Genomic DNA, 16,659 nt, shown 5'->3' on the forward strand with positions numbered 1-16,659 from the left:
GATCATGCATCTTGTCCCGTGTCGTTGAACATTCAACATTCAACACAAACAGAAAGACATTACAAGTGAATCTCCAAACCACGATGAGACACAAATATTTCACCAACAGTCTACATTTCCCAACCATTTACACAACAGACCATATAAAGGAAATAACATTGTCTTTAAGTAAAAAGTACTTCTCATATTGTGACTGTGTATAGTGAGGAGGTAATATAAGATAAAAGAGCTTTTGGCTCTTCCTTATTGTTGAAATATTCGTAGGCTTCAATGTATTTCTGTCAAATTGTTCATCTCTGGTGATAGTATACCTATGCAGTTCTATACTTTGAAATGCAAATAGACTGCAGTCTATCAAACGCAACTTCCTTTTTCTGTTGTCAAGGGGAAACTGCTTAAAAGAAACGTCTAGCTTCTCACACAGCTTCAAGAAGGAGACAGTAAAAGTGGACTCTTAACTTACAGGTGAAAAACATCTGTATGCTTGGTGGCTGTCAATCAAATTTAAAAACTGCATTTGTCAGAGTTCCTCTCATTTTAAGGTAGGACATTTATTTATTTTTATTTTTAATTTTACCTTTATTTTACTAGGCAAGTCAGTTAAGAAGAAATTCTTATTTTCAATGACAGCCTAGGAACAGTGGGTTAACTGCCTGTTCAGGTGTAGAACGACAGATTGTCAGCTTGGGGATTTGAACTTGCAACCTTTCGGTTACTAGTCCAACACTCTAACCACTAGGCTACCCTGCCGCCCCAGTCAGAACCAACAGAAAGAACTATGTGTTTTTAATTGAAGTGGGAGGTACAGACCAAGGGAAAAATGTTATAGTGTATGTCACGATTCTTAACCTCTGAACCATAAAACAGAAGTCAGCTCACTGATGTTGATTGTGACTTTTAGTAATACACGCTTGAAATAGTAACACATTACCAACTTCATAAGATCGTAAAGACCACAACTTTAGCCTTCATCAGTAAAACATCACAATATCATACTAACTGACCATGCTCTCCCCCATAGTGAGAATGATGTCCAACCATTCATATGGACCACACCTCTGTAAGACCAACATGTCGGAGGAGGTGAGGCTGTTCCAGAGGGTTGTGTACAGCCCCGTGTTTTTGCTGGGTCTGGCCCTGAACCTCTCTGCTCTGAGGGTGTTCTACCGTAAGAGAGCCAGCTTTACAGACACACACATCTACATGCTCAACCTGGCTGTGGCCGACTGTGCCCTCATCACCTTCCTGCCCTTCAGGATCTACCACACCTTCTTCAGCATTACCTCTCCTGGCCTCTGTGCTGTTCTGGTTCTCATTAATTTCACCAACATGTACGCAAGTATTTTCACTGTTACTGCTATCAGTGTTCAGAGATTCATCGCCATTCAGTTTCCCTTCCACTCCAGGAGAATGGGCTCCAAGAAGCAAGTGGCTGTTGTAGTGTGTGTGATGATATGGGTGACTATTGTGGTCCTATGTGTGATATTCAGGGAGCACAATAGACCTGAGCACAATCTGGCCTGCTTTGAGAGGGAATTCCATTTGTTTCCACTGGGCTACATTCTGCCTCTGGAGATACTGGGATATGTGGTTCCTCTTCTCACAATGCTGCTTTGTTCATGTCAGACGATCTGCACTCTGCTGGCCTACAAGGACATGCACTCATATAAGGACAACAGAAAAAGTATTAGAATAATATCAGCCAATTTGGTAGTCTTTTTCATCTGTTACACTCCTATCCATATGGCATTTTTCATGAAACTCTATGTTGCCTACAAAGTCCCCACTGACTGCCAACAGTATCATTTGATGCATAACTTTTATCATGTCTCAGAATGGATTGCCACAACAAACTGCTGTTTAGATGCTATTGGATATTTCTTCTTGGTAAAGGAGTTCCGCAAGGAACTGATCCCAAGGAAGACAGTGCAAAGAGAGAATCGAGACTCTCCAGAGAGAATTGCTCTCTCTAGAACCGAATAGGAATTGAGAGGAATTATCAGCCACTGTATATTCTGTTTTGGCCTAGTGAATGCTGTCACTTGAAAAATCATTCAAAATCTGATGGTTATACAGATATATGAATTATATACATATTTTCCAGCTATGTAGGTGTCTGGTGTTGTCTTTTTTGAACAACTGAAGGGTAGTTTATGTTAAAAACTGTTCTGTTTTACTGGACTTAACTTTTGGCAGGCTATTGTCTCCCCCTCTTGTGTTCAGGCTGGTCCTCACACCCTGCTTTATGCTCAAATACATTCACATTTATATTCAACCATAGATATTTACATGGTTTATATTGAATAATCAATATTGACATTGTTTATATTGGATAATGGATATTGACATGGCTTCTAAAATCAGAAAAAAATATAAAAATGATATACAGTTGAAGTCAGAAGTTTACATACACTTAGGTTGGAGTCATTAAAACTTGTTTTTCAACCAAACTATAGTTCTTGCAATTCGGTTAGGACATCTACTTTGTGCATGGGACAAGTCATTTTTCCAACAATTGTTTACAGACATATTATTTCACTTATAATTCCCTGTATCACTATTCCAGTAGGTCAGAAGTTTACATACACTAAGTTGACTGTGCCTTTAAACAGCTTGGAGAATTCCAGAAAATGATGTTGTGGCTTTAGAAGCTTCTGATAGGCTAATTGACATAATTTGAGTCAATTGGAGGTGTACCTGTGAATGTATTTCAAGGCCTACCTTCAAACTCAGTTCCTCTTTGCTTGACATCAGGAATGGTCCAAAATTCACCCAACTTATTGTGGGAAGCTTGTGGAGGGCTACCTGAAAAGTTTGACCCAAGTTAAACCATTTAAAGGCAATGCTACCAAATACTCATTGAGTGTATGTAAACTTCTGACCCACTGGAAATGTGATGAAATAAATAAAAGCTGAAATAAATAATTCTCTCAACTATTATTCTGACATTTCACATTCTTAAAATAAAGTGGTGATCCTAACTGACCTAAGACAGGAATGTCAGGAATTGTGAAAAACTGAGTTTAAATGTATTTGGCTAAGGTGTATGTAAACTTCCGACTTCAACTACACTCAACATTGAAAGAGAGTCATGTACACTGAGAGAACAAAATGTTAATGTCACCTTCCTACAGTGCCTTGCGAAAGTATTCGGCCCCCTTGAACTTTGCGACCTTTTGCCACATTTCAGGCTTCAAACATAAAGATATAACTGTATTTTTTTGTGAAGAATCAACAACAAGTGGGACACAATCATGAAGTGGAACGACATTTATTGGATATTTCAAACTTTTTTAACAAATCAAAAACTGAAAAATTGGGCGTGCAAAATTATTCAGCCCCTTTACTTTCAGTGCAGCAAACTCTCTCCAGAAGTTCAGTGAGGATCTCTGAATGATCCAATGTTGACATAAATGACTAATGATGATAAATACAATCCACCTGTGTGTAATCAAGTCTCCGTATAAATGCACCTGCACTGTGATAGTCTCAGAGGTCTGTTAAAAGCGCAGAGAGCATCATGAAGAACAAGGAACACACCAGGCAGGTCCGAGATACTTTTGTGAAGAAGTTTAAAGCCGGATTTGGATACAAAAAGATTTCCCAAGCTTTAAACATCCCAAGGAGCACTGTGCAAGCGATAATATTGAAATGGAAGGAGTATCAGACCACTGCAAATCTACCAAGACCTGGCCGTCCCTCAAAACTTTCAGCTCATACAAGGAGAAGACTGATCAGAGATGCAGCCAAGAGGCCCATGATCACTCTGGATGAACTGCAGAGATCTACAGCTGAGGTGGGAGACTCTGTCCATAGGACAACAATCAGTCGTATATTGCACAAATCTGGCCTTTATGGAAGAGTGGCAAGAAGAAAGCCATTTCTTAAAGATATCCATAAAAAGTGTCGTTTAAAGTTTGCCACAAGCCACCTGGGAGACACACCAAACATGTGGAAGAAGGTGCTCTGGTCAGATGAAACCAAAATTGAACTTTTGGCAACAATGCAAAACGTTATGTTTGGCGTAAAAGCAACACAGCTCATCACCCTGAACACACCATCCCCACTGTCAAACATGGTGGTGGCAGCATCATGGTTTGGGCCTGCTTTTCTTCAGCAGGGACAGGGAAGATGGTTAAAATTGATGGGAAGATGGATGGAGCCAAATACAGGACCATTCTGGAAGAAAACCTGATGGAGTCTGCAAAAGACCTGAGACTGGGACGGAGATTTGTCTTCCAACAAGACAATGATCCAAAACATAAAGCAAAATCTACAATGGAATGGTTCAAAAATAAACATATCCAGGTGTTAGAATGGCCAAGTCAAAGTCCAGACCTGAATCCAATCGAGAATCTGTGGAAAGAACTGAAAACTGCTGTTCACAAATGCTCTCCATCCAACCTCACTGAGCTCGAGCTGTTTTGCAAGGAGGAATGGGAAAAAATTTCAGTCTCTCGATGTGCAAAACTGATAGAGACATACCCCAAGCGACTTACAGCTGTAATCGCAGCAAAAGGTGGCGCTACAAAGTATTAACTTAAGGGGGCTGAATAATTTTACACGCCCAATTTTTCAGTTTTTGATTTGTTAAAAAAGTTTGAAATATCCAATAAATGTCGTTCCACTTCATGATTGTGTCCCACTTGTTGTTGATTCTTCACAAAAAAATACAGTTTTATATCTTTATGTTTGAAGCCAGAAATGTGGCAAAAGGTTGCAAAGTTCAAGGGGGCCGAATACTTTCGCAAGGCACTGTAATATTGAGTTGCACTGCTGAAAGCGCTCCACAGGGATGCTGGCCCATGTTAATTCCAATGCTTCCCACAGTTGTGTCAAGTTGGCTGGATGGACCATTTTTGATACACACAGGAAAATGTTGAGTGTGAAAAACCCAGTGAAAAACCCAGCAGCATTGCAGTTCTTGACACAAACCGGTGCACCTGGCTAGGGCGTCACGAAATTTCGTCAGCCGGTGATTGTCAAGTAAATAACTGTCCATCTCACGGTAATTGACCGCTAATTAACAAACATATTTAGCACCTCCTGGCTTCCACACATGACATTAGCCTACAAGCCACTGATGCAGACCTTTGGAACATTTACATTTTAAAAAGTCTAATAAATGTATGTAATATACCCTGCATCTTCACAATAAATCCATTATTTATTTTAGAAAGGTCTAAGGAAACATGATATGAAGAAAATGTTGTCTATTTCTGAAGAACAGAATAGCATACTCTGAGTTGTCCTTATGTTAGGTCCTGATCTGGCTATGCCATGTGGCTGTGGGCTACACTAGTTCATTAAGCAGACAAGATTAGTTTAGAATTCCGTGGCATTTAAAAAAATATATATAATTTAAAAAATATATATATATATATAATTTTATAGTATGAGGAACAAAATTGAACAAAGCTGAATAAAATAGAAAGGATATTTTCTCCAAATGATTTGAGGGAGTGCGCACATGCGGCTATTTTGTGTTGAGTGGTTAACAAAGAAATAGGTACTCCTATATGCTAAATTTAGATTTATTATTTTAACTTTAGTTGTTCTACGTTGGGCAAATGTTGGGCTACATGTTTTGATTTTTAATACATTGTAAGGCTGCATGATGTGACTCTAATGATGATTTGAAACAGGTTGCTTGAAAGACATGAGCTCTACTTTGTTTTTTTTTGCGCAGGCTGTACACACATCAGTCTCTCACTCACAATTTGACAACCACTTGGTAATGCCTCGAATTTCCCGGCGGCATTTCCTTTGTGTGGCCATGATGCACCCTAAAAAAATCCATGCCTTTTGCAGACAGTGGCCGTTGTTCCCATCTCCCTGAGTGCTGCATACTCCGAAGCACCTATCACTCACATGGCTCTCCATCAGGAGATCGGGTCTTTCTCACAGGCTACAAGTGAAGACAGACTTCAGGGATGCAACTCCGCAAGTCCTTATCCAATTCCGAGGCGCATATTGAAGATATTAGAAGAACTGTCCACATTTACTTTTCGTCAGCCAACAAGATGAGTAGGCCTAACAAAAGCACTTGCCTATGTCAATCTACTATCCCTCATAGTACAAAAGTTGACCTATTCTATTCACCTATTCTATTCTGTGCGAGAAATAAATATTCCAACAAGTAGTCTGGGACAGTTGTGGGATGCAATAGATCCCAAATTAATACAACAACTAGCATCAAAAAAACGTTTTTACGCATTGAGGCTGAAGCAACAGATCAGAACATTTACTTTAAAATGTTAATGAACTATTTGGCTATTTCTTCACATTATAACGCAGCACTGCGCACACTGCAGTAGGCTATAAGCACAATGTAACGGTTGTCTTGGGAAGAAGGAGAGGACCAAAGCGCAGCGTGGTTAGTGTTCATCTTTTTAATAAGAAACAAAAATACAAAACAACAAAGTGACAACCGAAACAGTTCTCTGGTGCAGACACACAAAGACTGAAAATAACCACCCACAAAACACAAAGGAAAACCGGCTACCTAAATATGGTTCTCAATCAGGGACAACGATAGACTGCCTCTGATTGAGAACCATATCAGGCCAAACACAGAAATAGAAAATATAGAAAAACTAACATAGACTGCCCACCCCAACTCACGCCCTGACCATACTAAATAAAGACAAAACAAAGGAATACAGGTCAGAACGTGACACACAAATGTTTCATTACTGGGAAAACACTATTAACAAAAGTGACCACAAATGAGATTATGCATGTAATGCTTTTATTCTAAAGGTGCATTTCTATGGTGAAAATGATCTTCTCCAAACTTGAAACTCACCCACTGCTTGTATGCCAGTTAGACTCTACACCCCTTGTAGAGCGAATTAATGTGCTTAATTTTAGTCATTAATTTGGCAATGTCCACACTTATATTGATTGTGTAATTCTATAGTCCTTTACTGGATGTGTTGTTGTCAAGCTTACTGTACATCTGTCCAGCCCTCTGTGCTTGATTGTCTGTGTTGGTGCCTGAAAGCAAACAGATAGAGCATTAAACAGAATGACCTTTTCCTTCTCTCTCTCAGAGGTGCCTGATAAATATGTCAGATAGATGGGCCTCAAATTGCACACTGTGTCTTGTATCATGTTCATGATGTTAACACCATTCAGCCCTGTAATGAATGCAAAAGGACAAGGTGTGGCTGGAATCTGAATACACAGAACAGGGCTGTGAAGCTGTGAGTTAGCCTGCAGTGAGCTCAGCTGTGGGTCAACCTGACAGTGTCCGCTGGGCTGGCATTGGTCCAATCCATTAATGAATCAGATTCATCACATGAATGTGCCCCTGGCTCAGCTGATTGATTTTAAGATTTATGATAACGTGATGGCCAGCAAGGGCTGTGGTGGCAGAGGGAGGGAGGACTCCAGCTCCAGGACTCCAGGGCTCCAGCTCCACACTGCAGCACCAGGGGCTGAGGACCCATAAAGCAGCACCGGGGAATGGGTGGCTCTGACAGGCCTCACAGCCCCTTTACCTGTCAACAGATGTGTTACTGTCTTATACACTCCCCTGAGAGAGAGAGATGTGCTCATATCATTAATACTGACAAAGCTATTTGAGTTTATTTCTATTATTCATTCTGATGCTTTTCGATGGTAATCCTCAGAATTGTCAACAATGGTAAAGTGGAGGACCACACCGGACTGCCATGGCATACGAAGAGGTATGGTCCAGGCCTTATTTTATGGCTGTCAAAGGCCGTTGATGGACCAACACCACCATCTGCTGGACAGGGGGGGTATTTTCAGACAACGCCATAGCTACAAAGAGAAGTGTACTAATGCATTTGACACAAGTTTAACACTTTTTGGTTACTACATGATTCCATATGTGTTATTTCATAGTTTTGATGTCTTCAGTATTATTCTACAATGTAGAAAATAGTTTAATTTTTTTTAACAAAAAAAAACCTTGAATGAGTTGGAGTGTCCAAACTTTTGACGGGAACTGTATATATACATATATCCTTGAGGAGGAGAATAACTAGTCTAAATAACTGGAGTAAAAGAAGATACAAGAAGATAGTTAATGTCTGAGTGGTTTATTAGAATAAGAAAGTTGACAGAGAGCAAAGTCTCCATGCTAAGTGACAGGCAGAGCTGAGGACAATGTTGAAATGGTATTCAACTGCTGAAGTGTGTGTGTGTGTGTGTGTGTGTGTGTGTGTGTGTGTGTGTGTGTGTGTGTGTGTGTGTGTGTGTGTGTGTGTGTGTGTGCAGTTGTTTGAGGGTGCATGCATGTGTTTGTGTGATGGACAGATTTGAAGACACAAGCACACACACTTGCATGTACTGTATAAATCCACACGTTGCTACTTCTGTACACACAGAGGCTGTGTCATGCAGCTACTGCACTTAAATTACATTTAAGCATTGAGATTATGTACACACAGGGACACACTGTGTCATTTAATGACAGTGTCCCTGGTCACAGGCAGGGACAGACAGCCTCTGGTGAGAGCCACAGGACTGCAGGAGTCTGTCACTGTAGCAGGAGACTCGACTCTGGAGGAGTGGAAATGTGGGAAAGTTCTCTTTGTTGTGATTCCAGTCTGTATCGCCTCCTCCTCTCCTCCTCTTCTCCTCCCAGACACAACTCAGACACAGCACAGGCATCAGAGTGGGAGAAAATACTGAGATGCTGTTCACAGTACAGAATCTTCATCATGATCATCTTCATCAACTTCATCATCATCATCAAACTCACACACCAAAGAGAAAATAGAAAATCCAATACAACAAATCCCAAAAACTCAAACCAAATATTACCACAGAAACAGACAAAAAAAAACATGACAAGAATGATCAGTGCAGACTAAATAGAATGCTCTCTACAACTTTACAAAAATGCTAACATTTTTTTGTGCTTATCTTTCGATGATAAATATGTCTGCTGCCCGTGTTTATTCCTCAGCAGATTGGGTTACATGTCTTCTTATTTGGTTTGAGTCTTTCTAGAGTATCCCATCCTGGCATTGGCAGTTTCTGGCTGGGGGGCACTAGCTAAATCACTGGGTTACTCAGGAAAACAAGCCAACAACAAACAATGGCATGGTCTCAGGGACACACACAGTCCATGATATTTATACACATAGATCAGGTCATGTGGGTTGGGGGTGGGTGGTGGGGGGGAGAGGAACACTCTGGGAGCTACATATCATGTCCAGCAGAAAGTAATGGCTGCCAAAGAAAGCAATTTACTGCATCAGCGGATTTGCAAATGTAGATAAAGGGTTAAAACATTTCAAAACTGATTTCAAAAGAACAAAGATTTTTGAGCGCTTCACAGTAAATTACCCAGATTTCTCATTCTGGTGTTGACACATTTAAAACTACCTCTGTTTGATTGTAGCTGCTAATACAACATATAGAGAGGGAAAGGCTGATTGTGTGTCTGTGTCCGTTTGTCTGTCTGTGTGCAAGCCTGAAGGGTTGTATTATGGGGAACCACAGATTCCTTAACTGTTTAGTCATGGTGGACTAAGATAATCATGTGTGGCTCTTCCAACGAGCAAATCCATGGGTCTGAGCCACAAGTTTGGCCTCCCTCCTCCCTGGTCTGGGGATAACAGCAGATCGTAATTCAATTGCATCCTGAATTTGATTAGGGCGCAGTGTGTGTGTCTGAGTGTGTGTATGTTTATGTGTGTGTAACTGTGTGATTGTGTGTGTATGGGGGGATAGCTGCAGAGGAGAGTGGGTGCCCATCACCCTCTTGATGTGTCTGTGCTAATCTTCTCAGGGGCTCATCACACCATTAGGGGCTGGGATGTACTTTGCCTAATCAAGCATGCTTAGTGAAACAGTGTAAGAGCTGGAGCACGCCTGGCTGGGCAGGCAGAGTAGGCCTCATTCACTCACTGCACTGAGGGGACACCACTGGCTGAGAGAAAAAGAGGAGACGAGAGGGGGCACCAGGGGTCCACTATTGCTTCAAGGCCCCATGCTCTCTCAACCAACACTTCTCTCAGGGCTATAATGGAGATAGGAGGATGACGACGACAACGTGGAGGAGTGGTTTTGTCTACTACAGTATGGAATGTACTATTTCAATATACTCCCCAACCCACCCGACTACTTTACTCATTCATGGCAACACTCACTACTAATGCACTTCAAGTACACAAAAACCAACACACTCACATGAAGGCACACATGCATACACACTCATTCAGTTGTTGCTTTGTCTCCCTGGACTCAGCCATGAGTGGGCATTTTTACCCAGCTAGATCATGTGTTTACACTCCAGGAATCTCTTTTAGTATTCTACCTCAGTGGTTTAGCCCTTTACATTAAGACAAACAAATCCACCGTTGAACCTGGCTCCTCTCCTCAGCCCACCACACAGCTGGCTTTCTATACAAGGCCAGGCCTCCCCTCTATCTGCTCCCCCTGTTTCAGAGCAGCTCTGAATGTAGCCATAGCTTTGTATTTAACCCTGCTAAGATTTATGTTCATGCTCTCTGGCTCTGTTGTGTGTTTCTCTAACACCACTCTCTGCCAGTCCTACCCAGATCAGCCCAGCCTCTGCTCCTCCCATGCCCCTCCAGCTCCATCTGTCTCCAGCTCTCCTCCTCTGCTCCTCCCAGCCCACAGACCCACTAATGAAGCCAGTCTATGCGCTTCCATGCGTGTTGCCGACCAGTGCTCAGGGTGAGGGTGCAGTTAACACTGATTTGTGAATGTTGGGGGATTGCGGCAGAAATCCCTCAGATAATGGCTACCGGGTCAGAGAACTAGGGGGAGAACAAGGAGATTATGGACAACTTCCGCTGTAGCCTGAAATAGAGCAGCATCCACAAACACAAGTCATGACACGGATGAAAAAACACGAGCCACCGGATCTACAGACAGGGGAGTGAGCAGAGAGGCAGACAAAAGGAGAACATCAAACAGAGAGCGAGAGAGAGCGGAGGGAGACAATCCACGCCCATATGGTTCTACTTTGCTTTGTTGAGCCAATGTCCCTTGTGTATAGATGCTGAAAGGCAGGGATATAGAAGTGATAGCAGTCTGAATGATGCAAGTCTCCCAGCCCCAGCCCTATCGGCCCATCCCTGGCCTACCACCCTGACTGGTCCCAGCCCCAGTCCCAAACGGTGCCAGTGTCTGTGAGAGGGCCGGAGGGATGGGCAGGGGGGCGCTGCTGTCCTCATTGATATTCCGCTGGGCTGGGGCACTGGGTTTGCCCCTCCGGCCCTGACTCGTAACGGCTATTTGTTGCAGTCATCTCCTCCTGCTCCGGGGCACAAAGAGGCTCAGTGTCAGGGAGAGGAGCCTGAATGGAGCTCCCCAGTGGCAGGGCCCTGGGCCCGCTAACCCCCACAGCCAGGCTCACATTCCCCTACATGGGCTATGTACTCTTCTCTCCTGTCCGCTGGCCTGCCGGGTAGCCCAGGCCTCAGGTCAGGTCACATAGATCCAGGGAGAGACAGACAGAGAAGGAGGAAGGGAGTGGGAGGGACAAGGTTGTCTTTTACCACTGTGCCCTCTGACTGTCTTTCGCTGTTCCCTCCACTTCTCCAAGGAAACACAGAGATATTAAGGTACCATCCTCTCTTATCGCCTCCCTGCTGGTTTTTGTCCCCCCCACCTTGACATGTTCAAGTCCAGTGCTGTTGTTGCTAGATCTGGGCTGCAGACTGGGGGAGGAAACCGTTACAAGGCCTGATTAGAAACACATAATAGAGCATTAGAAACACACTAGCAATGTGTGCTTTTTCCATGATTGTTAACACAACGGGATGGATCGTTGACATCATTATCAAGCTTATTCCAATAAGAAGATCCAGTGTGTTGTATGCCCACATTAAGACAGGAACCCTTTCCCATACTGCATGATCCAGTGCCCCTGGCATTGCTAATATCTATCAAACACAAGCTGACTGATAGAGCTGACTGATAGAGCTGACTGATAGAGGTGGCCAGAAAAAACAAACGAGGAAAAGCACATGGTTGTCTGCTGGATGCTGGCACAAAAGCAAAGCAGAAATAAAAATGTCACACCCAAAGAATGACTTGCAGAGCACAAGATAGTAGAATGAGACCTTTCACAACTGGAACTGAACTAAATTATCAGTGAAGCGGTTCTCATTTCTTTTTGTTTTTCCTTTTTCACAAAATGTCCCTTCCCTTGCACCCCTTCCTAGTCCTTGAGGTTGGTTTTATGGTGTCCAGTCCATGCTCTGTGGGTTAAACCACGTAAGGAGCAGAGGGGTGCACCTCTCAGGGTGATAGCAGAGCTGCAGCCATGAGGAGAATAACCTCCTCTCTTTAACTCTCTCTCTCTCTTTCTCTCTCTAAACTGCTGGCTTCTGGAGACCCAGTCTCTCCAGTCAGTTAGTCAGTCAGGCTTCACGCCGGGGATGTCAGAACATTGAATGACAGTGAGAGAGGACAGACAGGACAGGATTCGGGAAGGGAGAGTGAGTCTGAGGGGTATTCCAGTTTCTGAGGGGAAATGGGTTTCAGAGAGGGGGGTTCATTGCGCTCTTCTCCTCACTGGCCACTAGGGGTAGGCTCGCCCACGCTCTTTCCCATTAGGTGACTGAAGTCGGCAAGGCCGTGGTGGTTGGCCCGGATCAGGCCCGGGCGCTGGGAGGGGTAGGGCGCTCCGTTATTGCTGTTATAGTTGAGTCCCTCGTGAGTCCAGCGGGGAGGCTCCCCAAAGTCCATCTGGGTGCTGGGGGCTGAGACCACCCTCCTGCGGTCTGGGGAGTCCTGTGGCGTGGCTGGGTAGTTGTATTCACCTGCAGAGTTCCTCAGGGTGGTCCTGGGTTGTCCCCCATGTGGCTCCCGGTTGCTGGCGAGGACCAGGTAACGTGTTCGCTCTGTGTTGGGGGGCCCCACATCCCCTGGGCCCTCGTGCCTACCACCTCTCTCCTGCAGGAACTTGGAGCTCAGGTAGATGACGGAGTTGGCTGGGCAGGGCATGCCCACTGAGGTGAGGAAGGTCTGGCTCTGTTCCCAGTCTACATCTCTCATGCTGGGTGGAGGCCTTTTCTGCTGCAGGGGGGTCTGTTCTGGAGTAGGTAGGCCTGGGTCCATCTCTCCTTTAGGCCAGCCGTTGGGCATTATGAACGGGTTGTCTGCCTGAGAATGTGACCGGGGTCTCTCGCTGCCACTGGTACGTGTCACGCTCATCACTGAGCCGCTCCGGCCCTGACCCAGCATGTTCTGCTCCTTGTCCCCTTTACGGCTCCTGTTGGCTCCTGCCCCTCGTGTGCGGTGGCGATGACTCATGATCCAGCAGACAGCCAAGCCCGACAGTACCGCCCCCGTGGCGAAAGCTGAGACTGCAGACACAACCAGCAGGTTGACTGACACCAGACCATCTGGCTCGTCAATGAAAGACTCCTGCAGGAGACCTACAGACGAAGAGAAAGACATACAGATGAACAGAGACACAGAAAATGCTGTCAATAAGTCAGTGGATACAGTGGATATGTGAAAGAGGGTTCAGACACTCCTGGGGAACAATGATGTTGAAGAAAAAAATACATTATACAACAACAATACATTTCTGCATTTAGCCTTCATCAGGGTTCTAAAGTCAGTAGACAGAGCACAGTTAACATCATCTCAGCTCTGGCCTTAGTAAAGTGGGAGATTACAGCTTGAGAAAGTGGCCTATTTCCCTGTGCCTCAGTGGGTGGGGAGGAATGCTCTTCTGCGAAGATATGCTATTGGTGTAACGGCTAATTGTGTTCATTACCTAAAGTGGATGGTGATTTTAATGGCTGTAATAACTGTCTTCCTGATTGAGAATATCTCCCAACCCCGAAGCGTTGCGGAACATTTACTTTGCAGCCGAAGATTCCTGTACATTCCGGAATTAAAGGGATAGTCCGGGACTCTGGGAAGTGGATAAAGGGCTTCATTGAACTATCCCTTTTAAATCGAACTATCCCTTTAATAGTGAGTAATTGCTTTAAGTTGCATACTGTATTAACACATGAACTTCACAAAGTTATTTTCTTCTAACGGCATGAGAAATGATTTTTTAAAAATACAATCACATCTGAAAGAGGACTACGAAAATATGCTTATTTTCCCTGCAAAGAACTTGAGAGAAGCTCCTCTGGAGATCGGAATATATGAATTACTAAAGCAGTGGAAAAACAGCAGAGCACAAAGCTGCTGCCATGGATCAATTAAGAAAATGTCAGGAGAAAACTTGTTCTTTGCAAAGCAAGCACCAGGGACAATACCAATAGAAAACAAAGAGCTTACTCCCAGCCAGAGGAGGAAATGAGGAAAAAACTATGAAAGTCAGCGAGAGAAAGACAGAGAGGGAGAGGGAGACAGAGTGAGAGAGAGAGAGAGAGAGAGAGAGAGAGAAAAAGAGAAAGAGAGAGCGAGAAAGACAGAGGGAGAGAGAGAAAAGAGAGAGAGGAAGAACGAGACAGAGGGAGAGAGAAAAGAGAGAGAGGAAGAGCGAGAGAGAGGGAGAGGGATAGAGAGAGAGGAGAGAGGGATGAAGAAAGAGAAGAGGCCTTCAGCAAACTACTGCAATATAGGCCCCAGACAAACAGTAAATGTTTCTTAAATTACTAGAACAGCAAGGGATGGTGATGGGTGTGTCAGGGAGATAGGATAAGGCCCATAGATGGATGTCATTAATGGATGTTGGGAGCCACTAATTCACCCCGCAAAGAAAGCAGAGAAAGAACATGCCAGAATGCAGGGAGCAGAGGTCTGCTTTAAACAAACATACCTTTATCATCTGACAAATGTATTGTAATGGAGACAAATGGCAATAATTAGGAGCAGGTAGGAGAAACTAGCTAGTGGCTAATTAGTGGGTTTTGGGGCTTGGCGAGACAGAGTATTATTCTCCATGCGTTGACACGAGGCAGGGAATGGGGACGGCCTACATTAAAAACCATAACAATAGAAGGTGCGAATTGAAAGACCACAGTGAAACGGATTTAGTGCTAATCAAGTTCCCATCTTGGTCAATCTAGGTCCTTTTATACTCTAATTAGTGTTTGATCACTTATTTAATAGACCTTGGAAATACATGGCGGATTGCTGGGTACCATAGTTACAGTGAGTGAAATATGTGTTGTGTGTCTATTGCATCTTCAACTATAGAGTGGATATCCACAAAGTACCTGTATGGGTTTTTGGTTTCATATTAATTTGACTGATTTTCCCTTTTACTTCCCTCTATCTGTCACATAGAGAGCTCATCATTCTGCTGGCTAAGCATAGTCCTTCCCATTGTGCTTGTGTTTTCTGCTAAACACTCATCTCTCTCTCTCTCTCTCTCTCTCTAAACATATCCCTGATCCATCATCACCCAGCCAGCCTAAACATATTCCTGATTCATACACTATTTATTTTCTCTTTTTGGACCAATATTCAACTCGGATTCACTGCCTGTATCTATTACATTATTCTGGAAGGTACTGTGCTGCTAAATGATGATGTTCAGTGGCAGCCAGGCAGCAGCGAGAGACAGTGGAAAAAATGACATTGTCAGGATATGGCACTGCTGTCATATTTATTTACTGTGGCCTCTGTTTTATTCCTAAACCAATGAGGTAATGAATTGGTTCATGGGTTTGGTAATTCCTAAAAACCACAAGCCTTGATGGCTCTCTAACAACTTTGAACCATAATTTCATCCACATGTGGAAATGTTCATACTTCACTTACACTGAGGAGGAGTTCCCATTCCCTTTCCCCTTTCACATTTCTCCCAGAAAATGCACGGCCAGGGTTCACTATGGAACATCAGATTCAATTCTGTACGGTGCAATAACACGCTGTCGTCTCGGTGTGGGGAGAGGTTGTGATGAGCGTCTGTGTTCCCACACCACAACTGGAGAATACGGCGAGGAGGGTTGCCCTTTCCTGGTAATGATAATAAACCACCATTGAAATGCATCCTCCCTATCTGGAGCAGCATCATTCTCCTCCCATTCAGACCCAATGTGTCTCCTTTTTTTCTCCTCACAGAGAGACGATGCACATCGCACTCTGAAAGGCCTAGGCCATTAGTGATTGTCGCCTTTGGAGCCACTCTGCTTTGTGTCAATGGCTGGGGGAGACAAAGCAGCTGGAGCAGGGAGGGGTGAAGAGGGAGGAGAGGGGAGGGGGACAGGTCTCTCTCTCTGTCCCACCGGGCTGACAGCAACCCTCTCCTCGCCGACTCACTTATTAAACCTTAATGGAAGCCGCCCTGACTGTCAGCCTGACGAACACTGAGCACGTCTTGGGCTTGCAGCTCCAATTACACGAGAACAACACTGAGGCAGGAGCAGCCTAGTTAGTGGAGGAGATGGGGAGGAATGGGCCAGGCGGAGGGATATGGCGCTATGAAGGCAGACTAACTAACTGCCATGTGTTTGTGTTTCTTTCAGGGGGTAGTCACCAAGCTACGGAGCTCACACCTTTCACAGTCTTTCATTTCTATGTTGCTGTTAATCTTCCCCATCTCTCTCTCCATTCGTCTGCAGCCACCGTCTTCTGTTCCCTCGCTTCCCTGATCTTCTCCTCCTCTCTCCTCCATTCCAGTGGCATGTCCTTTAATCTTCTTCTCTCTCGCTCCATCTCCAGGGATATCCCTCTGATTCCTTCCCTCCATTCCTCCACCCTCCATCTCAACCCTGCCTCGCGCCC

General features: G+C 44.2%; 2 protein-coding genes across 4 annotated transcripts in view; one reads left to right on the plus strand and one right to left on the minus strand.

Moving 5' to 3' along the window:
* The first annotated feature begins 208 nt into the window (after positions 1-208).
* On the plus strand, positions 209-2,107 carry LOC115107402 (G-protein coupled receptor 55-like). 2 transcript variants are annotated; one of them, XM_029630802.2, is made up of 2 exons: positions 209-465; positions 1,022-2,107. In XM_029630802.2, the coding sequence occupies exon 2, from the start codon at positions 1,027-1,029 to the stop codon at positions 1,981-1,983; it is 957 nt and encodes a 318-aa protein (XP_029486662.1). In that variant the 5' UTR covers positions 209-465; positions 1,022-1,026; the 3' UTR covers positions 1,984-2,107. The 2 variants fall into 2 exon arrangements, with proteins under 2 accessions (XP_029486662.1, XP_029486661.1); XM_029630801.2 differs by having other exon boundaries at positions 210-542.
* A 5,949-nt stretch (positions 2,108-8,056) lies between these two features.
* sema6bb (sema domain, transmembrane domain (TM), and cytoplasmic domain, (semaphorin) 6Bb) overlaps positions 8,057-16,659 on the minus strand; it is a 70,640-nt gene continuing 62,037 nt past the window's right edge. For both annotated transcript variants that reach the window (XM_065009029.1, XM_065009028.1), the window contains exon 16: positions 8,057-13,397. In XM_065009029.1, the coding sequence (XP_064865101.1) occupies positions 12,529-13,397 (869 nt within the window). In that variant the 3' untranslated portion in view covers positions 8,057-12,528. The remainder of the gene's footprint in view (positions 13,398-16,659) is intronic.

Source organism: Oncorhynchus nerka, linkage group LG24 (genome assembly GCF_034236695.1).
Source record: "Oncorhynchus nerka isolate Pitt River linkage group LG24, Oner_Uvic_2.0, whole genome shotgun sequence".
In the NCBI taxonomy this organism is placed as follows: domain Eukaryota; kingdom Metazoa; phylum Chordata; class Actinopteri; order Salmoniformes; family Salmonidae; genus Oncorhynchus; species Oncorhynchus nerka.

Excerpts from the sequence above, each read along its gene's own strand:
- LOC115107402 (XM_029630802.2), top strand. The coding sequence starts at position 1,027 with ATGATGTCCAACCATTCATATGGACCACACCTCTGTAAGACCAACATG.